The sequence below is a fragment of the Grampus griseus genome (genome assembly GCF_964374135.1).
Source record: "Grampus griseus genome assembly, chromosome: 5".
In the NCBI taxonomy this organism is placed as follows: Eukaryota; Metazoa; Chordata; class Mammalia; order Artiodactyla; family Delphinidae; genus Grampus; species Grampus griseus.
Genome location: NC_138998.1, coordinates 133,525,114 through 133,552,542, shown reverse-complemented (window position 1 = coordinate 133,552,542; position 27,429 = coordinate 133,525,114). Strand labels below are relative to the sequence as shown.

Sequence of the window (27,429 nt, the reverse complement as noted above, 5' to 3'; positions counted from 1 at the left end):
GGAGAGGAGGCGGCTGCTACAGTTCCTTATCATTCATTCATTCCCTCATTTATTCATAAAAAGTATTCAATGAGAATCAACTCAGTTCCAAACACTTTTTTTTTTATCCTGGGTGCTCTCCAGCAATGAACAAGATAAAGTCTCTCTCTCACATCCACTCCATCCATCACTTGGAAGATGGAGGCAGGCAACAAATAAGTGAACACAGAAGTTAAATAAGACCAATGTAATGTCAAAAATAAATCAGTGTTGTCATATGATACAGCGACCATACAGGGGGAGGAAGTGGGGTATCTCTAGCTGTTACTCTAATAGATGACATTTGGGCAGCGTTGGGAAAAACTGGGGGCAAGGCGGGGGGAACAATTGGTCCAGGCACATGAAAAGATCCGGGAAGAGCTTGGTGTATTTGAGGAACAGAATGGAGGCTGAGACAGAGCAAGCTGAGGGATACAGGGTCTCTGTGACGTCAGAGAGGTGGCCCAGGACCTGGCATTCTCTGTACCCTGGAAAGCCCTCACAGAGTCTGGGTAGAGGAGACACAGGATCGGATTGACATCGGTCTCTGGCTGTGAGATTACAACAAGGCTGGCTGGAAGGGCTGCTGTCCTTTCTCCCCACCACAAACTCAGCGCCAAGCAGACCACAGCTCTTCCTCTATGGGAGCTTGGCTTCAAAGGTGACCGCTAGGTACATAACCTTGTCAGATTCCCCCATCTCTCTGTGCCTCAATATCTGATCAAGAATAAGATCCCCTCCCAGGGCTGCTGTCTGCAAGACATCTGGTATTCGGCTTCTCATTTCATAGACCCTGGTTGCTGCCGTTGTTAATTTCAACTTCATTCCCTACGTTATCCCCATGAGTGCATTTCTGAAGATGATTTTTACCAACTTTTTTCAGCAAACATTTACGGAGCACCTACTCTTTATCACCTGGGTCCTGTACCACCACAGGAGCAGTTTTATGATCCAGAATCAGGAAGCATCCCTTTCCCCCCAAATCTGATAGCTCCTACTTCCCCCAGGAAACTCCAACAAAGGCTTTCTGTACCCTCCTCACAGGTCTTGTTTTGAAGTATTACGCAATATTGAACCGACGTGCAACATGCATGGCAGGAGTCCTGACTGCTGTGTGATTCACACACAAGCCCACCTGTAGTGCCCGGTATTGGCTGGGTGAGGATGGAGCCCACTCAGAGGGCAGCGTCTAGACTCTGTCCAGTATGCAGGGAGCTCTATCCGGTGCTGGGTTCCAGTGGGAGAGGGGGAGTTTACTGTCGCGTCGAGGGCTAGCGATGGAGAGGATGATATGCAAGAGAGACTTCTGTCTCTGCGTGTCACTTTCGTTATGCGGTGCTTGACTTCAGAAAGGCAGTTCATTTGTTCTTAGTTCCCAGAAGCCTAAATGAATTCCCCACCAGAAAAAATAAATATGTTGTGAAAATGATCACTGATGATTCGATCAGGAAATTACAAAAGGGAGAAAACTAGGATCTGGGAGGGCCTCGAGCCTCCAGCTAGTTGGGGAGGTGAGGGTGCAAAAGAAGCAGAGCCCTTTGCTCACTTGCCAGACACCGGGGAGGCACGCGGTATGACTCAAGCACACCCACACGGCAGCTTTGGTTTTCCAAGACGGCAGACCGAGGGGGAGAGAAGTCTGTGAGCCCCTGGGGAAGAGACAGCTAAGCCAGGAATACAGCTGGTTGGCGGAAGCTGATTTCAGGGTCAGTTGATGTAAATCTTGATTTGCTTAAAACTGAATCCGCAGACTTCCCTGGCGGTCCAGTGGTTAAGACTTCGCCTTCCAATGCAGGGGGTACAGATTCGATCCCTGGTCGGGGAGCTAAGATCCCACATGCCTCGCAAAAAAACAAAACATAAAACAGAAGCAATATTGAAGAAAATTCAATAAAGACTTTTTAAAAATTATTTTAAAAAAAAGAAACTGAATCCGTTGGCTTGTTTCACTGTCCATGCTGGCCTGCGGGTGTCCTTCACACCATAAAACACTGCAGGGTGGCCCAAGCACAACCTGGCAGGGAAGAGTTTCAAAAAGGAGGAGGAAGAAAAAGAGAAAGATGTGATGTGAAGCGAGGAAATTTGGAGAGAGGACTCAGAACCCCAAAGAGTAGGTTTGTATCTTGCAGAGATGTATCTGCTCCTCTGTACTTTCCAACCATGAGAGAAGCTCATCTTAGCTCTAGTGAAGGATGGCTGGGCTGGAGCCAGAAAGCCACGGGGAACCCTCCTGCACCATTTCAGCAGCTCACCACCCTCTGCATGTCCCTCTGGGGACGGGCAGGACATGAGACAGAAGATCATCTATTTTTCTTTTTTTTTTTTAAGAAGTATAACGTGGTCCCCATAGAGCTCAACATTCTCTGTGTTGGGGGCAGTGCGTGAGCTGAATTGAGAATTTGCCTCTGTGCCCCAGAAGGCAACAGTGCCACCTTCATCTGTCCCCATCTCTCCTTTTCTAGTTGATTTTCACAGACGCAGCGTTGGGTTTGATGTGAGACCTGCAAAAAATGAGAAGCGAGGGATGAAGTTATAAACCTATCTGATGTGATCCAAATGGATTCCATCTGCTTGTCGAATAAAGGAGCTATAAATAACACGAGCGAGCATCAATTCCTCTTGTGAGGGTGGGCGCTCAGTTCCAGAGAGCGCCCATATCAAATGAGAGGAAAGCAGGAGTCTAATTAAGACCCTGGCTGTCTGACCACAAACTGCACAAAAAAAAGAACATGGAGTTGGCCTGGTGTGCAGTCCACGCAGGGGGTCCTGTGAACAAGACCCCAAAGTCAGCCCCACCCTCAGTAGCCTTTAGTGCCAGCCAAGAGAGGCTGGCTGTTAGCATTTTTTACGCTGCCCCAGGATTCAGGTTTAATTTGTGCAGGAAAACAAAAGGCATAAACTATTTGCTTAGAGTAATCAGTTGCGTAATATCTTAAAGATAAATAACAAGATTATACCTCCTGTCTCCTCGGCATCCGTACATACTCGTGCACACGCACACACACAGACACACACACACACACACACACACACACTGGCCCCAAAAAGATCTATTATATCAGGAAGATCAATGACTCCTTCCTCTTTCTTTAGAATTATAAGTCTTTTACATATCCTGAATCATTGGTCACATTCAGTGTATATGCAAAAGAAGTTCAAAGGCTGACTTTGACAAAGGGCATTTGGAGAGGGATGATAAAATGTGTCTGATAAAACACACACAAAAGACTTTAGCAATAAAGACTTACAAATTGGGAAAGCAGGACTTGGGCAGCGGGTGTGAAACTGTGTTATCTACAGCTTCAGCACTGAAGATAGTGGCCCAGAGCAGAAGGCTTTATCTGGCCTCCACAAGAATAGAGATTGCACCGGCCCTGAACTACACTGTCTGCAAAGCCCAGGAAACACCTTGCAGAGGAGTTGATGCAATGTTTGCCATCCTGGCCTTCAGTGACAGTTAAATAGTGTTACAACACAGCATTGAGCAACGACCTTGGTATATCATCCAAGTCTTTGTTTTATAGCACTTTTTCCCCCCGCTGGAGAGACAAATGGGCAATTTTGGCTGACAGTTTTTGGTTCATTACTTTCGATTTAAATGATCAAAGAGAGAAAAGAGACATTCTCCCTTCTTCCTTTCTAATACAATTTTAAAAATCCCTTTCCGATTGACATTTCAAATAGGAGATGAGTCATATTCACTCTTTGCATCTTATTGCATTATTTCTCGAGATTTCCAAAGGATTCTTGGTATTTGTTCTTGGAGATTTATTACTCAGTCCCTGCAGTTTCTTCGGGGCTGGACTTTAATTGATGTGATTGCAATCAGGAAACCACTTTGAAAGGGAAGAAATCAATTTAGTTTTTCATGAGTTGTAAATTTTCTGTAAAAAAATTTCACAAGACTATCTCTTTCTTAAAAGGAGTCACAACACGACTGTCGAAAACAGTAGCAGGTTTGGGAACAGGACATTAATTCACGGGTCCAGGAGTCCCAGATCGGCCACTGTTTCGGGACCTGGGAGAAACCACTCATTTTCAGAGCCTCTCTTTCTCTCTATAAGATGAATGGATCGCACAAAGTCTTTGGTTCTTCTCAGTCTTTGCTCAGGTTCTTTTCATCTCTCAAAATGATCAGATGCCATTCCACAGAAGGGTGGCCTTCGAACCAGTTTCACCCTGATTTGTTTTATAATAATCCTTGAACTTTGATGATCGTGTCTGGCTTTTCCAAGTGCTTCAGCAGCGTTGGTTGAATGTGATCTTCTTGATAAACCTGATGACAGTAGCAGCGGCTCTAGACTTGGCCAGTGAGGAAACAGAGGCACAGCAAGGTTAGGGGACCTGAAGAGTGTCACAAAGGCTTATACACAGAGTCCCCTTAATAAAATAAGTACCAAGAAGAAAAAGACATTTTAGGCCAGAGGCTTTCAAACTTTTCTGAATTGCAAGCGACAGTAGGAAGTAAGTTGCATGCATGACTCAGGAGATGGCTCTATCAATCAAAAAAAGGGTTTCAGGAAGCAATACTTGTTCTTACTGCATGTGAGGCACTCTGTTTTCCATTTATTTCCTTCTATTTCTTTTTCTTCCCTTTCTTGTATTTGTATAATAATAATAATAATCATTATTGTTTAATTTGAAACCAATGAATGGTCAAAATCTATGATTTTGAAGTCACTGTTCAGAAACTTTTCACATGGCAGTGTCTCGCTGTTTTCTAAATCAGGGACATACATCTGAGTTCCAGAGCCCCCCACAGGTGATACTGAGAGTGGTTCTCCTCTTATGGTTTTCTCTCTCTGTCAAGAGCCCCCAACCCACAAGGCTGTACGCTAGGGAAGCACTGTCCTTAGGGTCAAGCCTTCCACTGTAGGTGGTTCATGACCCTCCTGGCTATGAATACACCATCAAGTCCTAAAAAATAATGAATACCAATGACAACATTGAGACACCTGTTTGCTTTGTACTCCCAATAAAGTCAGAGGGAGAACCAGGGCTGCTCCCTAAAAATGGCACATGGCTCTCTAAATAAAGGACTTTAATGCATTTTATATTTAAATCATAAGGCCCTGGGCTCAAACCCAAATTGAGATGGGCTCTAATACTTAAGTACCATTCTGGAAAAACCTTTGAAATATTTATCCATCAATCTGGGCTCAGTGATTCTGAAGCAGCTCACTTCCTTGTGTCACGTTCCTAGAGTGGACCTGCTTTACACATCCCCATGAGCTGGGGATGGGCTCCCTGTCAGAAGCAAAGGCAGTCCCTCTGGAAAGTCATTGTCTATGAAACTTCTTAAATGAGAAGTATGAAGGACAACATTGTTATTAAAAATACACTCAACACAAAGATCGATTTCTCCGTGCAGCTGGTCAAGTTCTTGCTTTCACTGCTCCATCTGTACATGGGCAAGGGCAAGCTCTTTAACCTCTTTAAACTTAAGGGGATAAGCGTTCCAAACTTAATAGGATTATGGAGAGGATTAAATGAGATAATGCATGGACAGCCCTTGCCACAATGCCTGGGGCTCAGAGAAGCTCAGCCTCTGAATGAATGTTAGCTATCATTCTTTTTTTTTTTTTTTTTTTTGCGGTACGCGGCCCTCTCACTGTTGCGGCCTCTCCCGTTGCGGAGCACAGGCTCCGGATGCGCAGGCTCAGCGGCCATGGCTCACAGGCCCACCGCTCCGCGGCACGTGGGATCTTTCCAGACCGGAGCACGCACCCGCGTCCCCTGCATCGGCACGCAGACTCTCAACCACTGCGCCACCAGGGAAGCCCTAGCGATCATTCTTATTTGTCCACTAAAATTCTCTCAGTCATCATAACCCTCTTAGCATAAATAAAACTTTCACTTTGGATAAATCAATTCTACAGCTTTCTCTATTCTCAGAGACAAGAAACACTTGATGGACCCCCAGAGGTCAAGTGACCTAGTCTCTTGTCTTCAGGTAAATGAACGCCCCAAACCTGTTAAAACCTAGCATAGCCAAAATCCAATGCCGTCGTGCATCGAGCTGCTGTAATGCTGTCCAGGCTGCCCCGATATGATCAATTATTTCCTTGACATACTAAGTCAATATAAACAATTATATATTAGTTTTCTTTTAAAAAATAGAAAAAAAATTATATTTACTTTTAAAGATCCAAAAATGTGTCCCAGAGAGGAGTTTTGCTTTTGGAGGGAATGCCGATTTATAACACAAGTCAGAAATGCTCCTTTCCCTTCTGTTCAAAGTGAAACAAACAGACCTTCAGAAGAGAGAAGATTCTTGTTTCACAGGTCGCTACCAAGGAGTTATCTGAGGTCTGTGCACTTTGGATTGCAACATACCAAAATCTGAAAGATCAGTAAAGGGAAGATATTTTTCTCTAGAAGTTTTTATTCTTAGATTCAAGGAGGGGAGAGCTACTTGATAAGTTTCAGGTGATCCAGCATTTTCTAGATATTTATCCACACTTTTCTTTTTCAGCTCCAGATATTTCAAGCTTAGGAAAAACCAAACAGAAAAGAAAAAAATTCCACTTCTACTGTATCCATTCTCTATAATATGGGGAGGCAGTGTGCATTGAATGCCATAACTTCTTAGGGTATATCTGAATTTGTATCTAATTTTACTCATAAGAATTCTAGAACACTTATAAAGTTGACAAAGAGCAGTAGCCGTAACATTCTCATAAAAGAAGTTTTGTTTTTTGTTTTGGGATCTTTTTCTTTTGTTTTTGTTTTTTGTTCTGGGTTGTTTTTTTTTTTTTCATGCTTTACCTTAAGGCATTATCACATTTTCGCTAAAGGAGTGTCTTTGGGAGAGACTATGATAAATCAAACTGTCATTTATCATAATCAGAAAAATAAATCATATACAAAAGTGAAAATAAAGCTTCCATGTAAGTTTCCTTCTCATTCCTGGTAAGCAAGGGGTTAACCTGAAGTCTTAACCCATTTCCACTCTAATTGGGAAGGATGGGTGGAAAATCATTTCAGTAACAGAATGAAAATTGCTAGCCTATAGATGCCCGAGGCAAAAAGAAAAGAAATGAATTCTCCTGTGAGCTTGGTTAGTGAGGAGGAAGGAAATCTCCATCTTGCCCCTGACTTCATGTCATTGTTCAGTGTGCCGGTGTTAAATAATGATCTCCAAAGCAGTGTGTGGATCAAGAGAAGGGGCCTGTCTGCCCAGGTCTCTCTTTTTTTTTTTTTTTAATGGTATGTGGGCCTCTCATTGTTGTGGCCTCTCCCATTGCGTAGCACAGGCTCCGGACATGCAGGCTCAGCGGCCATGGCTCACAGGCCTAGCCGCTCCCTGGCATGTGGGATCTTCCCGGCCCGGGGCACGAACCCGTGTCCCCTGCATCGGCAGGCGGACTCTCAACCACTGCGCCACCAGGGAAGCCCCTGCCCAGGTCTCTTAGGCTGAGGTCACAGGGAAATTTCTGGACACTCTCCCTCATTCTGCTAAACCTGGAGTCGGCTCAGTTTGACAACTCAACGTGGTGTTTACAGACACAGAGGGGATCCCCCAATGGCACACTGAGTAAAGTTTTCTTCTTTCGTCCTTAGAAGTCCATTTCACTATCTGGTGTCTTCGACAAAAGAGAGTTCTTAGCTAAATAAATATTTCCTAATTCAGAAGTGAATAGGCTTGATCCGGGATATTTTTCTCTGAAGAAAAAGTGAGATGTCCCCTTAAATGGAGAACGTGACAATTACAGAACTTCTTGTAATTGAATGCTTTTTAAAAATTATTCAAATCCACATTTATATAAATACTTACTTCATGCCCCTTTTCAAAACTTACCCTAGAGTACTGTATTTCCCAATAATGCTTGTGAAATTCTCCTGGGATGGGTATCTTCATGGACAATGGAATTTTTAAGGTGACAAGAGAAACAAGAATTATGGGAGTCGCTTGTAGTTGCTAAACATCGGTGAATTTCCAGATCAGTAGTTCAACTAGAAAAGAACTGGAGTTCATTTGAGGGCTTATTTGTCATCATATTTGGCCAGTCAGTCATCTGTTCCTTTGCTCTTGCTATTAAAAAAACTACCAGCTTTGCAAAAATATATGACAAAAATCTTTGAGCTTATGTGTTTAACCATTTTTAATAAGTTTTGGATCATCTCTGTATATTGCTTTCATTGTACATATAAGTATAAATTGGCAATTAGCTAACAGATAATATCTATTTTTCAGCTGCTTTTAATTTTGTTAAAAATTATTTCACTCTTCCCTTCTACCTTTTAAGAAGAGGTGAACTCTCTAGAATTAGCACCATTATTCATTCAAAAAAGGCAGCAAAAGTTGTTTCATTTTTTGAGTAGGTTTAAATTATAGCGTTTTTCTAAGCAAGTCCAAGACAATCCTATCCGAAAGTTTAAATCTGACTTGACCATTGCTTGATTGAGAAATAGGCAATAATGTTTCATAAGAAATCTCCAAAAAAATTGTTCTAATTAAAACAGACATTTTTTATTGACGTATAGTTGCTGTACAATATTATATAAGTCCCAGGTGTACAATACAGTTATTCACAATTGTTAAAGTTATATTTCATTTATATTGGGTTGGCCAAAAAGTGCGCTCGGGTTTTTCCATAAGATGTAGGTGAGGAAACTGAGACCCGCACAAAGTAAGTGACTAATCAGACAGACCTACAATTAACCCCCAACCCTCCTCCCTATGTCTAGCAGTTTGAGAACCAGTTCAGGAAAAACCTGAACTCACTTTTTGGCCAACTCAATAGTTATTATAAAATATTGACTATATTTCCTGTGTCGTACAATATATACTTGTTAGTTGTTAACAAAATTGTTAATATTCCACTTCAGTGTCTGGAACCTTATCCATAAAAATGTGATTGTTATTGGAACATCAAATATATAATATTTAATTTTCTGATATTATTACTGTAATCTGAAAATTTGTAATTACAATGCAGATCTTAGGATTTTTATGAAACTTAGAAAATGTAATTCTTCAATTACATAGAATGATTGCTTCCATTGTTGCTGATTTTTTTAAGCTCTTTTTAATTTCATACTACAACATGAAATTTTAAAGCTTTTATGGAGTATAATTCCATGACCTCACAGAAAGCAGGATAATGATAGTCTTAGCCCATTATTCCATATAAAATTCTGTTTTCCAAACCTGAAGATAGAAGGATTAATACAAAAGGATTAATACAAAAGGATTCATCTTGTCTGAATGCCTGTAAAAACCCTCTGAGACCAACAGTTGGAAATTTATTATTTAATTGATCAATATAGATATCTCAGCAAGTCCTTCACAGATAAATATACTTCTTATACTTGATTCTTAGGTAGACTTCCCATGTCTAGGACAGACTGGGAAGTCAGCACCCAAGATTTATCTCAAGCTCTAGAAAGCTCTGCTATATTTGGGGAAATTTCTCTACCGTCTGTATGGGATCATAGATAGAAATTTTTTTATTTCAGTGGTGGGGGGAACTCCAGTTTGATGTACTAACAGCTGTAATAATAATGGCAAAGAGCCTTAAACTTTTTATTCTAAAGGAATTAAACTATGTTGTATACCCATATTATGTTTTAGTTATTATATAATACAGTATATAGTGAAACCTCGCTAGTTGGGTTGACATGGAGAAAACAGAAGTAGTGAAAAGGATAATTTTAATATTTTAAAATAACTGTAGTAATAAATTATAAGTAATATTTATGAATAGATATGTGTTTCTCTCTAATCTCAATCCTCTGTAAATTATAAGTACAGAACAGCAATATATTTCTGTTATTTTCTAGAAGATGTAGAATCTCAAAATTATTTGTGTGGTTGTTTAAATCACAGATCCTCAGGCCTGCTTGAATGAATAGAAATTACATATGTGCAGTTAGAGGAACCCTATGTAAATTGGTAACACCCTTAGAATATATTATCTTGAGTTGATTCTATGTTCCCCTTTTTCTTTCCTTTCCCCTCCTCACTCAAAATCCAAGTTCACCCCAGCCATGTGCTGACTTCAGTCAGCACCAGACCAGGTCAATTTCTCACAGTTCCAAGTGACGTTTATATATAAAGTTCACGGAGCTGGAAAGCCTTCTTGCCCAAGGCTCCCATTTTGTAGGTGAGGAAAATGAGACCGGTACAAAGTAAGTGACTAATCAAACAGACCCACAATTAACCCCCAACCCTCCTCCCTATGTCTAGCAGTAACTGACTCACCTGATTATTTTTAAACATAAATGTTGCAGAAGGAAAATAGTTAGACCATCCCAGGTCATAATTGCCCCAGTGAGAGAGTAAAGATAAACTATAAATGCAAGGAATAAAACAAAAGCGCTTGATTTGGGGAGAGCTCCCTGTGGAAGGACCCATGGGAAATGTGGACCAAGACTCCTGTTTATTCATTCAGACATTCATTCATTTATTTTTTTCCTCAACTTAGAAAACTTGTGTTTTGTTTCTAATTCATAGCAGCAGAAATTGTTTTAAATATACTAATTAAAATGTCTAAAGTAAAGCAGACTCTAAAAGTAACTTTTTTAATAGATGCTACTTCTATCATTCACCAGAAAACTTGACTGCTGTAACATTCCCCAATTAAGGAACTCAAAGCCATAGAAAAATATGTAAATTCACCTCCCTGTTCCTCAAGTGTAGTAGACTTTGAGACACTCCTTGACACTTGGGTACTTTCCATAGTGCTTGCATAGGGGAAAGCACTCAAAAAGAGAACAGTTTCATGCACAGCAAGTGGTTTCTCAGCCTGTCATTTAAATGGGGCCAAAGACAATGTGGGGAAGATCCAGACCCCTTCTAGGGTCCGCGCATCAGCCCCTTGACCTCTGTACCCAACCCAAAACACTAAGGGGTGGAAACCAGGTATGCTTGCTCTTAAGAGATGCTCGGACCCAATCTCCCAATTCCTCCCACCCCCCTCCCCCCTTGGCGTCCATACATTTGTTCTCTACGTCTATGTCTCTATTTCTGCTTTGCAAATAAGATCATCCGTACTATTTTGCTGGATTCCACATATATGCGTTAATATACGATATTTGTTTTTCTCTTCCTGACTTACTTCATTGTGTATGACAGTCTCTAGGTCCATCCACATCTCTACAACATATATACACTACTGATACTATGTACAGAATAGATAACTAATGAGAACCTACTGTATAGCACAGGGAACTCTACTCAGTGCTCTGTGGTGACCTAAATGGGAAGGAAATCCAGAAAAGAGGGGATATAGGTATATGTAGAGCTGATTCACTTTGCCGTACAGTAGAAACTAACACAACATTGTAAAGGAACTATACTCTAATCAAAATTAATAAAAAAATAAAATTAAAATAAAAGTCAAAATAAAAAGAGAGAGAGAAAGAGAGAGATGCTCAGACCTTTGAAGGTTCCAGCAGCCCCAGAGGAACAAATGTAGTGAGGTAGGGCCTGTGGTTTCTGTTACAGACCTGACTCCATGTTTATTGGTTGTTTCTTCTGAGGACTGAAAGAAAGACAGGTGGACCCACTCCATAACTGAGGCCAGGAGCTACCTCACCTTTGATTCGAACTCATTTTTTAACCTGGAAGATTGCTAGCAAATTGACATATTGAGTGGTTTTTTTTGTTTGAAAAATCTATATGCTATATTTCTAAATAAACCTGTTTATAGAAATTGCTATTTGAGAATATCACTGAATCACTTTGCAATCGTTTTGAAGTCATGAGCTAGTAAAACTTCTTGTTCTAACCCGTGTTGCCTATATGAATTTCACAGAAAAACAAGTGTATTGGAAAAGAAAGGGTCAAGAGATACTTTGGTAGTATTCTTTCAGAGTCAAAGAAACCAAAGCATATTGTATGGGCTGAGGCATCGGCAGCTGGTAAACATTAAATGGAAATGAACACTGCATGAGGTGGCCTTGTAGCTTATCCGTGGCTGTGAAAATGCTTTAGTGGCAACGACAGTGGTCAGTAGGCCTTTGCAACTTAGTTGTTTTCACCGTGTGTGTGTTTCCTTATGACTACAAGCCAATCAAGTGATGCTGTAATAAAATCCTGAACTTCGCTTCAGGACAGCTCAGAGGGAAAATGAGTCAAGGAAGATGAATTACTTAATGGCCTTTGCTAATAGCAGGTTAAAAACAAGGCTCACTTGAGCACAAGCAGAATAGCAACAAAACTGCTCTTCAGAGGGAATTGCGTTTTGAGTGGTTGCCCTTGAACTGCACTGCCTAGTAGAGTAGCCACTAGCCACGGGTGACATTTGGGGACCTGAAACGTGGCTAGACCGAACTGAGATGCACTGTGAATGTAAAATACACACAGGAATTTGAAAACTTACTAAAAAAAAAGAAAAAGAATGTAAAATATCTTATTAACAATTTTATATTGATTACATGTTGGAATGAAAATGTTTTGGCTATACTAAGTTAAATAAAATATATTATTAAAATTAATTTCACCTATTTCTCTTTACTTTTTTAATGCAGTTATTAGAAAAATTTTAATTACATATATGGCTCATATTACATTTCTAGTGGACAAAGCTGCTCAAAATAAGAAAGAATGCCCACACGGTTTAAAGGCAACTTGTCAAGAACTAGTAAAGAAATTTGATAATAGCATAATGATATGAATCTTGCAAGGTTGGTTTAGCTTGCTGACTACAACTGGCACTCCAGGGGCAAATTGAATGGGTTCAGATTGGGCCAATTACTGAAGCTCAGTTTCTTCATCTGTAAAGTGAAGGGAAAAATTATGGACTCTTTGCTGCTAGCGGGTTAAATGGAATAAGGCATGTAAAGTCATTAGTGTGAGGTCTGACGCACTGATAAAAGGGAGCTTCTATTATCATGGTTGTCTTGGTCAACTCAGGGCTGCTATAACAAAATACCATAGACTGGGTGGCTTACGCAACAGAAATTTATTTCTCATAGTTCTGTTAACTGGAAGTCTGTGATCAGGATGCCAGCATGGTTGGGGTCTCATGAGAGCCCTCTTCCCGGCTTGTAGTTGGCTGCCTTCTTCCTATGTGCTCACATGATGAGAGAGAGAGAGAGAGAGAGAGAGAGAGAGAGAACGGCTCCAGTCTCTTCTTACAAGGGCACTAATCCCATGAAAACCCCACCCACATGACCTCATTTAAACCCAATGACCTCCTAAAGGCCTCACCTCCTAATACCATCACATTAGGGTTTAGGGCTTCAACGTATGAGTTTGGCTGGGGAAGGGATGCAAACATTCAGTCCATCCCATTAGTTTTAAAAGTCCAATCAGAGATAGAGTTCATGTCAATTTGCAATGTTGTTTACAAAAACATTTTTTTTCAATTTTAAAAATTTTTTGAATAAATTTATTTTATTTATTTATTTTTGGCTGAGTTGGGTCTTCGTTGCTGTGTGCAGCCTTTCTCTAGTTGCAGCGAGCGGGGGCTGCTCTTCCTTGTGGTGCACGGGCTTCTCACTGCGATGTCTTCTCTTGTTGCAGAGCACGGGCTCTAGGTGTGTGGGCTTCAGTAGTTGTGGCACGAGGGCTCAGTAGTTGTGACACACGGGCATAGTTGCTCTGCGGCATGTGGGATCTTCCTGGACCAGGGCTCGAACCTGTGTCCCCTGCATTGGCAGGTGGATTCTTAACCACTGTGCCACCAGGGAAGCCACAGAAACCTTTCAGAGACTGCAGTCCAGTGTGTGCTAGGCACAATGTTTGCTGGGTACTGAGCAGTTGGCCTTGCCAACTCTGAGTGGGGTCCTTGAACCAGCAGCAGTGGCATCAAAGGGAGCTTGCTGGGAATGCAGCAACTCAGGCCCCTCCCCAAACCTGCTGAATCAGAATCTGCACTTAACCAGATTCCCGGGGGCTTGGGATACACCTTGCTTATCCAGTACTGTCTAGTATTTGAAGAGGAGGGAGCCTCACTGGTAAGGTATCCAAACTCTAGTGGTTATGTGTTTGTGTGAGGTGAGGGTGAATCAGAAGAGAATGACACAGGTACAGAGTTGGCTTGAGGAGGGCCAATAAAAGACACCCTTTCTCCCCAATGATCCAGAAGCACCTGTGAGACAGGCGAAGTCGAGCAGATGGAGACCAAACTATCAGCTTTATCACTGACAGGACTTTTGGAGAACAGTGACTTGGGTGTGTGGCTTCCTGCCACTGAACCCCAGAAACAGAGATTTATCAGCACACAGGCAGCGTCTCCCTAAAACAATAAGAGGAGGGGAAGGCATGCTCGGTGTGCTAGTTTTCTGTTGCTGCCAAACTAGCAAATGATTACAAACTTAGCAGCTTACACAACACCCATTCCTCCTGTTTTTTCCACCAGCATCTATAATTTTGTTCTGTCCATTCCAAGCTGATTCCTGATGTCTACCCCCAAACCCATCCTCTCTGGTCTTGACTGCTACTAATGGCACCTGGGCCGGAAATGGGGGAAGACCCCTCTCCGTCCCTCACCTCAGTCCCCCCTTTTCTGTCTCCATTGTTTCCACCTTAATGCTCATGAGTCCTTGCCTGGCAAGGCTGTAGCTTTCCTACTCCTTCTCTGCCCTCTCTAATTCACCTATCCACCTCCGACAGATTTATTTTCCTAAAATATGTATTCGTTATGTTATTTCCCAGATTTCAAGGCTCTGATAGAGCCCACTGCCCTCATGTTGAAGTTCAGATTTCTTTAGGCTGTGTAAGCTGCCTCTGACCTGCGTTCACATCTGCCGGCGTCGTGTCATTTACGAGCTGCCACTCCCCAACCTGATCCCCAGCCTGTGCTCCAGCTGTACTGTGGGTTTGTGTCATAACTTCATCCATGCCTTTCTCAGGCTCATCCTTCTGCCTGGAAAGGCTTCTCTCCCCACTCCCCACCCTAAGCCTTTCCTCCCACCCTCCCAAGCACCTGGTGAAAATCTACACGACCTCCAAGGGTCAAATCAAATATCACCTCTAACCAGGAGAGAAGTCTTCCCAGAGCCCACCAGGTGGTGCCAAGCCCTGTGCCTCCTCCCATCAGCTCCCTGCACCCTACACACGTGTCCATCAGCAGTCTGACACTCCATCGCTCTCACTTATTGGCCAAAGGGACCCTGACCTGCTCCTCAAACTTTGTAGATGGCCAGAAATAACCTCAGATATGACTCCTAAATATTTGAGATTTTGCAGGGTAAAGAATTTCAGGGCTATTTTCTGATGGAGACCTTGAGACCAGGGGATAAAAGTGAAAGATGAGATCAGAGTTAATTTTTCAGAAGGCTACAAAGGACACCGATAAAAATACATAGTTGTGGTCTAAAAGAAACAGCTCATCATGTGTGTGGACCCATATGTGGGGATGTGTGTGGACCCATATGTGGGGATGTGTGTGTGTGTGTGTGTGTGTGTGTGTGTACACAGAGATCAAGCGTGAAGCAACTTTGGGCAGGTTTCCTAAACTCTCCAAGTGTAAGGTTCCTGGTCTGTAAAATGGGGTGGTAATGGCATTGTTGCAAGGAATCAACTGGACGAGGTATGCGAAAGCATTTTGGCCATGGCCTGGCATACAGCAGCATTCAATGGAGAGAGTGGAAGGATGTGCTCGCCGGAGTCAGCTCTCACCGTCATGAACATCCAAGACCTTCCCTCTCTTACAGTTCAGGTTCTAGCACCTTTAACAACTCCTTGGGCAAATGATTACAAATCTTTACAGGTATGACTTCATGTACAGACACCCATCCCTTCTCTCTTCCCTCCAACACCCCCCAGCTTAATGGCGTGTCCTCAAAGCTACTGACACAGGGCAAACTAAGAAAGCTTTCAACAGACCGCATGCACACCTTTCAAAATCCACTACTTCTGCCTTTGCTTTTAGGTTTAGAAAAAAAATCTTGGCTCTTCTCTCAGAATCACTGAAATATTAGGTGTGTAGACAAAACACTTGCCTTTCCACTCTGCTTCTCATATTTCTCAGGCTCAGACATGGAAAGGCTCCTCGCGGTCTCAAGAGAGAATTTCCAGAGTGGTTAGTTTTGTTGGGTCTCTTTAGTATAAACTCAGCTGCCTGGTCAATCTTACTGTTGTGGATTTCCCCCGACCCCCATGCCTATTAAAACTAAACTTACTAACTTCCGGGTACATTTGTTATTTTTTGCCTCATCATTCATTATTAGTGCAAATAATTCTTTCCCTGCTCTGTTTTTTAAAAATCTTTATGGAGTCACTTTATGTACTTGTAAACCACAATCTTGTGTGTGTATGTGTGTGTGTTTGTGTGTGTGTGTATGTGTGTGTTTTAAGGATGCTCCTTTAAGACTACACATACTGAATTCCTTTAATTTTTTATCATAGGGCAGTCCTTCAGAACCCCTTATCATTTTAGTTGCCCTTTTTGCTTTGGCAAAAATATAAGACTAAGGAGCTGAAAATCTTGTTCTCCTGCCTATTCAAACAGCATCCAGAAATCTGAAATAATTACCTCCTTTCTTAGTTTTAAAGGTTTTATTTAAGCTATGTTATACTAATATTGTGCAGTGGAGTTGAAAGCTTTAGGTCTGCAGTATTTGAAATGCTCAAATCCTAAGGCTTTGAAAAAGGCTATTTCCTCCACATTAATCATTCAGTGCTGACCATTATCAATATACAAGGCTGATGGAATAATTTCACATTCAGAACATTATACATAGATATTCAAGGGAAAGAGAAATAGCTTCATATGGCTTTGCTTAATGGATCTACCTGTGACTTTACCTGTAACTGGACATGCAGCGGTATATAGTGATTCATATATGGAAATTATCATATGACAAATATTTTCAAAAATGGTTGATATCATCTGTTACTTTAAGAATGAAAGCTTTCCATATAAATAATCTGCCCTCCTAGCAAAGGGAAAGGAAATCAAGCAAAGAGGGAATATTTCTAAAATGTCCTATCATTGGAAGTAAATGATCATAACATTTATCTACTAGTTTGTTTCTTTTAGAAGGTGTATTCCAAATTGTTTATTTTTATCACTTTGAAAACTATTCATATTTTTACTTCTTGCATTTAGCTTCTAGCATGTTACAGATTTTTAAATGTTCTTGTATTAAGTTAGGGTTTGGTTTTAATTTCACTATGAATTGTGATCCATCCCTACATTCTCCAAATGGATTTTTAATGTTCATTAAATAATCACATTTGCATCACATATAGAGCTTGAAAGAGGTGATGCTATGAAAGATAAAGATTCAGTATTACCTAGCAATGAAAAACATTGGTCAAAGGTACGTAGAAATCATATGCCTAGGTAACAGTTCATTTTTTATATAATGATTTACTGTTTTAAGTTATTTTTGAGCCAAAGCTAGACAATATGCAATAAAAATCTCCAGTGCTAATAGAGTGTGAGAGGCAACAAGCTACCAAAAAAAATGAGAGGGGGGATTTAGTTTTTACACTGGCACTGATTCCAATTACAATTAAATTAATCCACTTTGGTAAATGTGGTGTTTGCTGTCAGTATATTCATACAATTATTTTTATTTTCCCACTTTCTACTTTTTCAGAATGTGTACATGGAATGAATCCATCTAGAGACGTTCACGGTATGTTAGATTCCAAATTATATTTTTAACAAAATATGCACACTCATATATGCATATATGACATTTTATCCATGTATCGCTATAAATAACTCACGATATAAATTAACCAAATAATCAAAACTTTTTTTGCTGATTCAAAAATACTTAAAAGCTGTTTTCTATATGGTAAATGTCAAACATATAAAATGTTCCAATGAAACCTTCAAAGATACCCTCGGTTCTACAGTATTTACCACAGGTGCATTCTGTTGTTTATTATTAAACGACTCTATATGACTCTCTACAAAAAAAAAATAGAGCTTGGCTTCTGTGTGTTATTACCTAGTTTATTACTTTTGCTATAGCAGTGCTAATGCAAAATTTTTGTGAGAGTAAAATGTTTACTAAGCATCCATAATGTTTTTAAAGATTTAAAAATTTTTTTTCTCAGTTTGCTACTTGTGAGTTGTAAATTGATTTACAAAGTTAGTGAAATAGTCACATATCAACTGCAGGATCCCATGGAAGTCATCACATAGAGGAAGGACATAATGGAAGAACTAAGGGATCTTGTCCGCAAAGTTATTAGACTTCAAAAGTGAAATAATCTCAAATCCACTGGGGGAAGGGGATGTTTAATTAAATTCCAATGTTGAAAACTGGACAGTGTGTATTGTACACACATTAACATGTATGTTAGTCTTCAACAAAATTGTTCTCCCTCCCTGTGACATTAGTACAAACTGAAGCAGTTTGGTCCAGAACCACTAGCAAAATACGTTCTCTGTATTTTTATTTTCATTAAAATAGTCACTGAAAGCAGAAATAATTCTTTTAGAAATATTACATTTTTAGAAAAGTAATTTTAGAAATATCATATTACAGAGGGGGATTTTAAGAGAATGGTTGAGTCTTATTTATTTTTGAGAGGGTTTTGAAAGAGCAAAAAATGTGAAATATTTAGATATTTTCTGAGACCTCCCCATAGTTATATATTTACCTAAAGTTGTAGAAAAAAATGTCAATAAGCTGTTGTTTTCTGGTGAAATTGTTTTTTTTTTCTTCCAACTAACCAAATGCTGCTTTTTAAATTCACTGTGAAAACTTACATTTCATTCAATCAGTTGATGAGCCTTTTTGAAATTTCCCCCATGCAGCAAATTTGGAAGAATCTGTCACATAGCATTCGCCCAACATACTACTTCGTTATATTTTTTGTATTGTATTATGACAAAAGTAGGTTTTAGTATTATTCCAGGGGAACACCAGGAGTGTATACTGTAATGTTTCCTTTCCTTTTCTCTTAAGAGAGGCAGGGGAAGGGAAATTCTATATCGCCCCTTAAATGAGCGCTCCTGGTGGAAATGAATTCTTCATTTCGTACATGGTTACTCAACTTCATAAACTATGTAAAAAGCCCTTCAGACTAAGGGGTTCCGGGTACCCTTTAGTTGAGCCCCATGCTGCCTGCTTTGCATTCATTTTAGTCCCTCGATAAGGAGGGGCAGTGTTGTTTGTTTCTGGTTTTCAAGCGTGCACCGCGCAACGCAGTTATAACCTGCGCAAAGTCTGGGGAGCCCCAAACGCCCGGTGGCCCGATTCAGAATAAATCAGCAAAAGCTTTCCTTGCTATTATCATCCGTGTCTGCGTTCGAACTCGGGATTTACTGGTTGAGACTCTGAGCTGAGCAGCGCGCTGCCCTTGAAAGGCTAAACCTGATGCATCTACCGCTGTACCTTACTAAGGGAACTTAATCCCCGCCCGGGAGACCGCAGCGCGGGGTGCGCCCCGCAGCCCCTCGCAGGGTTTAGGGTTTCAGGCAAACGGTCGCAGCCCCAGAGGAGCCTTCTCTGACCTTTCCGAGCGGCGGCATACCCCAGACCGCTACATCTCCAGAGTCACAGCCCCCGTCCGTGGGGGTCTACGGGGATGCACTTGGAGGCGGCCCCCAGGAGCGCTTGATCGGCTCTTAGGGAAATGCACTTGAGCTGAAGCAAAAAGATTTCACTCCGCCCGAACTCGCCTCTAGAGCGGGCAGCGTCGAGCCCGGACGCAGAGCGACTGTGGCCCCGGGCAGGAGGGGCGGCAGACAGGGAGGTTTGGGACTGCGCAGTATTTGGAATCCCTCGGCCCAGGTGGAGAGAGGACGTTTGGGGTCTTTACACCTGAAATGCGGCTTCTTCAAAATTACTTTTAAAGAAAAATACAAAGGCGTTTTCTGAGACCCCAGACCCATGAAAACAAAATGCAGCTGGGTCCTGGGAGCTCCCAGACGTCCCGGGTTTTCCGGAGCGAGGGGCGCGAGGGGACCGGCCCACGTGGGGAGAAGCCGGGCAGGATGGAGGGCGCCCGGGACGCCTGCAGCACCGACGGCCTGGGACCGGCCGACGGCGGGGTTCGGGCAAACGGGTTTCGAGAAGAGACCCTAACGCGCGCCGGCCGGGACAGCCAGGACCCCCGTCCGAGGGTTCCCTGGCCGCCAGCTGCGCTGCCGGTATAGCGGGTGATGTGTGGGCGAGAATGCCGCGCAGGCTGGCTTGGGCGGTCATTTCCTGTCGTTTCTTCCCTAACTGAAGTTCGTACAGGAGACCCAAAGGCCGCGAGAAGGCCGGCAGAGCCCCGCGCCGTCGGGGGCGTTCCCCGGCGCGCTGCAAGGCCACTGGGCGCCCGGGGCGGCGAGCGAGGGCGGCTGCTGCCCCCTAGCGTCCTCCCTGAGCCCGCGGCTCGCAGCACCTCCCGGCCTCTTTGGGCGTGGGGCGAGGGAAGCTGCCTGGGCGCCCGGAAAGGCCTCCGCGACTGGCTCGCCACGGCCCCTGCCTCCGGCAGGCCACAGCGCCAGAGCCCGAGGAGAGTCCGAACCGGCGGCAGGGAGGGGAACCACGGGGGGAGGGCCAGAGACCCCCGCCCGGGTAGTCGACGGGGGGGAGTGGGTGAGCGCCTTCCCTGAGGGAGGGAGCGGGTGGGCTCCGCGCGGAGGGGGGGAGCCCCGCGGCCGGGCGGGGGCGTGGCCCCTCTAAGCTCCGCGAAAATGCCCGCGGCGCCGCGGGGACTGGAGCGGGGGAAGTTCCCGCCAGCGCGCAAAGCCGGGGTGGGTTTAACACCCGCGGCGGCTCGCGCGCGCGGGCAGGGAGCGGAGCCGGGCCCGTTTCCGGGGAGCCGGAGGTGGGTGGGGGGCGCGGGCGACCTGGGCCTAGCGAGGGAGCCGACGCTCCGAGGATGGGGAGCGAGCCGAGCGGATGCTTTCAACTTTCTTTCCAGTCGCTTGTTCTTTGGGGTCTTTTCTAACTACGAAACTCCTTTGCTCGCCGCTAAACTCAATCAACCTGAGTAAGGCGAGCTGCGTAATTAATCCGCAGTCCAGCCGCGGCGATAAAACACCAATTAAAGAAAACAAACCAAGAGAGAAAACTAAAAACACAAAAACCATGTTGTGGAGACCGACAACCGTCTGGCCTCGTTAAGTGAATCAGCGCCACTTCGCCGCAGCTGCCAACGGGGCCGTGTGGGCGCGCTGAACGGCTCCCCGGCCGGGCCCTCGGCCCTCCGGCCCCCTCGCGGCCGAATCCCATCCACGCCGGGAAAGCAGAGTCTCGGCCGCGGGCGGCCGTGCAGGGCCTGGGGTCGCCTGGCCGATCCGGCCCCGGTCTCCGGAGCCTCGCGGCGGCCGATTCATCTCGATGGCTCGCGGGGCGCCTCCCTCCGGCAGGTCTCCGGTCCCGGGCTGCTCGGGGCTCAGAAAGCTGCCCGAGTCCTCCCCAGGCCGGCAGGCCTCCTCTTCTCCACCTCCTCGGTCCCTGGACCGCGGCCGCCCCTGGCGAGGCCGTTCACTGCAGCCCCAAAGCAGGCGGCCACACAAGCCCCCGTGTGCGCAAAGCCGTAGGGCCGCGGTCCGCACCGGGGCGGGGCCTGGGGGCGAGCGTGGGAGCGTGTGCGTGTGTTCGTGTGTGTGCGTGGATGCGGATGCGCGGGGAACGCCGGGTGGCAGCAGCGGCGGTGGACTCTCCTCCCCGGCTGCGTACAGTAGCGCGCGGCGGCAGCGGGGGCGCGCGGGCCAATTCCAGGAGCCCGCGGCCGCGAGCCGCGCCCTGGCTGATACCGGAAAGGCCTGTGATTGGCCAGCGGCCGCCCCTATGCAAACGAGCTGAGGGAATGGAATTCCTCGGGCCGGGCTTACAGTAAAAGCACGTTCATTTCCAGGCACTCTCATTCATAGAGCCAGCGGGCGCAGGCAGGACGGGCGCCCCGCGGCCTGACCCAGCCAGGGCACCACGCTGCCCGGCCCTGCGCCGGCAGGCACCTCTTCCCGGGGCTCCTGGGGACACGAGAAGAAAGTCAGTCTTTGCCGTTTCTCCTTGACCCGCGTCGGAGCTTCGATTTTTATTTTTCTTCTTTCTTTCTTACTTTTGAATGAACTGGTTTCTTGGCTGGATGGTTCAACTTCTTTCCTGGGTGTGAACTTTCACCCGGTTGTTTCCTTTGGCAACTGCTGGAGAAAGTGCGCTGTGCTTCGAGGCGAGTGGTGAAGTTGCGTGTGCGTGGCAGTGTGTGCGTGCTTGTGTAACTCGAGCCGCCCCGTCTGTTTCGATCTGCGCTGCGGAGCCTCCTCACAAGGCCCGCTCCACCTGCTGCGGTTACGCTGTGATCGTGGGTATTGGCGCGTCTGAGTAGTTAACCGGCCGACGCTGGGGCGACGTTGGAGGAAGATCATCTCGCTACTGCCCAAGTCGGGGCTGACTCACCGCAGTCGATGCAGACAGCGGCTGGCTTCCGAAGAGTGCGTGCCTGCGTGCGTGTGACTCGGCTGCTGTTCACCTCCCACCAAACCACAGGACCAGCCGCAAACTTGACCAACATCCCCAAACCCGAGTTCTCAGATGTGGAGAGCTGAACTCTAGGTGTCATTGACTTGGACTTTTTTTTTTTTTTTTTAAGATTAGCTTTTCTTTGAAAAGCTGAATTTTCCGAACTGAGCATTTTGCCAGAATTTATTGAGAACATGACAAGTACTTCTCGCCCAGCCCTTCTCCAACTACTGAAGCTGAGTTTCAAGGCTACTTAAAAAGAAAAAAAAAAAAAAAAAAACCTGCAGCGAACATTAATGGATTTCTGTTGTGTTTAAATTCTCTACAGATTGTATTGTAAATATGTTATGAAGTAGAGCATATGTATATATTTATATATATATATGTGCACATACATTAGAAGCAGGACCTTTGGAAGTCTCAGCTCTTGCTTTTGAGGACCGAAGCCAGTGTTGCATGATAAAAAGTGGCGCCGTATTTGGAAGACACTCCTCGTGTATTTTCTGTTGTGTTGGACTTTAGACAAAACTCACCTGGGAAAAATCTGACAGGCAATTGACTACTGGAACTTCCAAATTATGTATTTGCTGGTCCTTTTGCTCTCCGCGTAAATATTTTAGGAAGTGTATGGGAATTTTGCCTCTGGGAACTTTGGTAACAGCCAAAGACTGAACTTAAAACTCTCAAAGCAAGACTCAGAAGAAGATAGTCTCCCTTGGCACTTGACTTTGGATTCTGGTCGCCCACTTTTTAAAGCACTGAGCGGTCGGTTGCTAAAGAGTCCTGCGTGGGTCTGAGGCCGATCGGCAAAACTAGAATTTTCCCCCTCCTGGACTCTTAGTAACTTAGTCTGCCCCCTTCCCCAGCCACCCCACAGCAATAAAGCTCCCTGAACTTGTATGTTGGTCTCCCGGGAGCTGCTTGCTGAAGATCCGCGCCCCTGTCGCCGTCTGGTAGGAGCTGTTTGCAGGGTCCTAACTCAATCGGCTTGTTGTGATGCGTATCCCCGTAGATGCCAGCACGAGCCGCCGCTTCACGCCGCCTTCCACCGCGCTGAGCCCGGGCAAGATGAGCGAGGCGCTGCCGCTGGGCGCCCCGGACGCCGGCGCCGCCCTGGCCGGCAAGCTGAGGAGCGGCGACCGCAGCATGGTGGAGGTGCTGGCCGACCACCCGGGCGAGCTGGTGCGCACCGACAGCCCCAACTTCCTGTGCTCTGTGCTGCCCACGCACTGGCGTTGCAACAAGACCCTGCCCATCGCTTTCAAGGTACTCGGGCCGGAGCGGGTGGAGGGAGGACAGGCAGAGGCCGGTCGAGGCCAGGGAGATCGAGGAGGGCAGCGGCCAGGCAGGCGGGGCCGGGTTCTAGAAAGGGGCCGGCGCTGAGGCCTGTGGTCCATCCTCCTGCGCTCGGGAGACAGGGGATGCTGCGTTGCCGTGGCGACCCTCGAGGGGCCCGCCTTAGCCGGCCGCGGCGGCCTCCAAGGATGGCCGAAAAACTCAGGATGCCCCCAAAGACGTCCACTGAGGGCCGGCCGGACCTCTCCCCGGCAGGGGTCCTTAGCTTTGATCTAAAGTAGGAAAAGTTATAACCCAGCAGGGACAAGCCTGTCTGTCGGCTCCTCTGCTTCTCTCCCCGCCTCTGGCTTGACACCCAAACCATTCTGAGGGAGACGTCAGGAAATAAAATAGAGATACTTTTATACCTTCGGGTCAATGTAAATAAACTGACAAGGAAAACTGTCAAGGCTTTCCACTTCCACCCCCTCTTTAACAGCCCTGTAGGAATTAGCAGGTTCAAAGTCCACGGCGGGAGTAGTTAAGTTTGCAAAAGTTTTCTGAAGAATTTTTTCGAGCTTCTAGGCTGCTCCTGCCAGAAGCCGCAAGTAGCGAATGCTCTTTCTTTGCCTGGTACCCTACTGAAGGTTATCGCCGGCTCACCTAGCTTAAGCCCGGGGCAGCGGAAGGAGGCAAGGCTGTCTGGCGTGAGACGGCCGTCTAATCCGCCCGCTTTGCTGTTTGAGGAGGGGCGGTGTGGACCGGGTGACTTCAGCCGAGCAGCTTGAGAGGTCCCCGTTCACTTTTCACCCTTGATCTTGCCCTAGCTTTGAGCTCCCTATAAAAACCTTGGCCTTCAAAGGGGATACATAAACAACCCCGGGCGTTTTTGGACAACCACCGCCACCCTGGCAGCAAACAGTAGACATTTCATTTCGGCGGTGGGGATTCAGTTCTTCTGTCTTGGGTGAGTTGAAGAAGGGACAGGCTTTTAAATACAATCAGTGCAGTCATTTCCGGTTCATTGCAGGGACTAAGGAAAGCAGGTGGGGGGGGGGAAGCTGTAAAGATCAGCTACTCTTTTTTCTTAAAAAAAAAAAATCTGCTTAAATAATTGTCCCCTTAAGGGGCGATTAATTTAATATAAGCTTTTTATGGTTCCAAGCCTGCACTGGATCTTGAGTTAGTTACAATGAATAATGTTCACTTTTTTAAAAAAGTACTGTCAGAGTTCTTTATTTTTAAGCTTTACATACCTTCCAAACTTAGATTATGATTTCTAAAACAAACAACAACAAAACAAAAGTGCAATTGTCTGTGTCTGTAGAATTGCCTCCGTTTTCTGAAAGCAGGAGTTTTTGAGGGGGATGAAAATGAGGATAAGTTTGAGCAGCCACTCGATGCTTTCCTGTCCCTTCCTCCAGCTCTGTAGGTTTGGGTTAGGAGCCCATTTCAATTTGAAATCACTCTTATCCCTTTACATAAACAGACTCAGCAGGCAGACCTCCTCAGCTCTCCCTCAGTTCCAGAGGACCTGACAGGGATGGGCCCTGGGGTCACTTTCAGATAAGTACAGAGGGGAGGAGACAAGCTGATAATCAACTAAAGGGTCCTTTAAGACCAGGTGCTCTGGACACGCCAAGAGTGTGGGTTCTTAGGGATCTGTGGCTTCCTTTGGGATAAATCAAGTCTCTTCTGTATCTCTCCTCCTCTACTAGGGACCCACACCCCAAGCACTAAGTGATTAAGCGAGAATCTTCAGAAGTTAAAGCGATGTCGTTTCTCAAGCCACCACATGAAAGTATTTATTTTCTTCTAAAAGAATGAAAAAAAAATCATATAAATTGTTTTCATGAGCCATCAGGGAATTCCTTTTAGCGGAAATCTTAATAACCATAGAAGTTTCCGTTTTAAAATGACTTTTGACAATTCACTTTAAAAAAAAAATCTGTTTTACTGAGTGATAGTTTCTAGGTTAAAGATCAAGGTATAGATCTCTTGAGAAAAGTTCAAGTGGGTCTTGAGAACATTTGGGGCAAAGGCAAGGACAGGAATCAGACCACTCGATGAATAATCTGTCACCACTCCCGTCCCCATAAAGAGGGACCTTTTTCGGAAGGAGACCTGCTCTTTGCATAACGGAAGGAGGCAGGCAAAATTTCCAGGGAGGCAACAGGCGCAGATTAGGGATAAAGCAAGCTAAACTTGAAAAAAGTGACTGTATCCGGCTTGATTCATTCACTGTGTGTCCCTGAATCCAGTCTGTACTCATCTGCCACCACCTACCTCCCAAGCAGTTTCTATAGAAATTATTACTTTAAAATTTTGATCTTATATAAGCCTCAGACAATCTCTTTAAGAAGTTAATCAGTAAAGAATTATTACATTCCCTGTATTAAGGAGGAGAAAATGAAAAACAGTGATAAAGTCTGATGATATTGATGAAAAGAGCATTGAAGTGATTCTTTAAGAGTCTTCTGAATACGTGTAAATCCCCAGCTTTAATCTTTGAAACTAAAGGGAGATTTCAAGTTATGAATTTTCCTTAAAATAGATTACAGTCATCCTAATTGCTTATCCTGGACCCCAGAGTGCCCCCCACCTTCTCCCACGAAACACCTTTATTTTTCAGCCTAGAAGAGATCCATTATTTTGCTACCGAGAAAATCTTAAATTTGCTACTGTTACCCGTTATTTACAGAAGCAGCCAAAAAGGCTGTTTGGATGACTTAGGATATATTTTGTAAGACTATAATATTAAAGTTCATTTAGGCCCTGGTACACCAGAGTCCAAAGGCATAAACACGCCTTCAGCCAGTTCAGAGGCCTTGGGCACTGATAGTAATATTCTTTTCATAGGAAAGAAATAAGTAACGTTTGTGTCAGCAAGATCGTGGTCCCCTAGCTATGCATTAAATATCATCTCAGCTGAATGTTAAGTTCCACCCCACAGCTTTCTTTATAACACTGGAAAATTAAGGGATTTGAAATAAATGAATTGTGACTGTAATTTCAACCTAATTAGAGTTAGTTTAAAATGCCAGTTTGAACTGTGAACAGGCCGACCAAGAGCAGTGTGGGAAGGTTCTGTAACATAGACAACGCTTGATATTTTGCCCAACTTCCTGATACTTTAAAAACAGAGAAGTAAAAAAAAAAAAAAAAAAAAAATGAGATATCCTTTGGCCAGCAAGTCCCTTCTTGTCTGTTTGGTCTGTGTTAAAATGTAAATGTTTGTGTTTCCTTACCTATTGTTTATAGCTTTTCATTCCAGTTGCTTCTTTTTCTCTGTTTGAAGTTAGATTTTTTTTCAAAAATCTCTGCATATTGCCTATCAAAGATCAAATCTGTATCAAATTAATAGACACATTAGTTTTAAATTTAAATTCTTTTTTCCTAGTCTAAGAATGCTTGCTAATAATTAGATGATATACTTTATTAATGTAATATTCCTGGATTTAATATTCTTTCCCTTCCCCCACCATGAAAAATCGATAAAAGGCCAAGTAAATTATCTTTGAGCCCCGAAATACCTTTGACTCCTGCTACAGTTTAAAAAAAGGGAAAAGAAGGAGTTAAACTCCTGATTTGTTTAGTCTTAAATTCCAACATCAACAGCATTTTCTTGTTTAGCCACCATGATTATTTTACTATTTGTTTCTATTTCGTGTTGGCCTCATGAATTTGCCGTATTACTGACGAGGATCGTTTTGGAAAGATGAGTGAGGCACAGTCATGGAGCCTGTGAGAGGGGCCAGTAGGATGAAGGTGATTTAGAAAACATTTGGTAGTTATAAAACAAGATTTATTTAT

The 27,429-nt window shown here is 44.3% G+C and overlaps 1 protein-coding gene across 2 annotated transcripts in view; it reads left to right on the top strand.

Moving 5' to 3' along the window:
- Positions 1 to 27,429, top strand: part of RUNX1 (RUNX family transcription factor 1) — a 242,621-nt gene that overhangs the window by 131,615 nt on the left and 83,577 nt on the right. Inside the window, exons 3-4 of one of the 2 annotated variants that reach the window (XM_082654955.1) lie at positions 17,521 to 17,559; positions 23,354 to 23,607. In XM_082654955.1, the coding sequence (XP_082511081.1) occupies positions 17,521 to 17,559; positions 23,354 to 23,607 (293 nt within the window). Of the gene's footprint in view, positions 1 to 17,520; positions 17,560 to 22,577; positions 23,608 to 27,429 lie in introns of those variants that run through there. The other variant, XM_082654956.1, reaches the window with a different exon arrangement.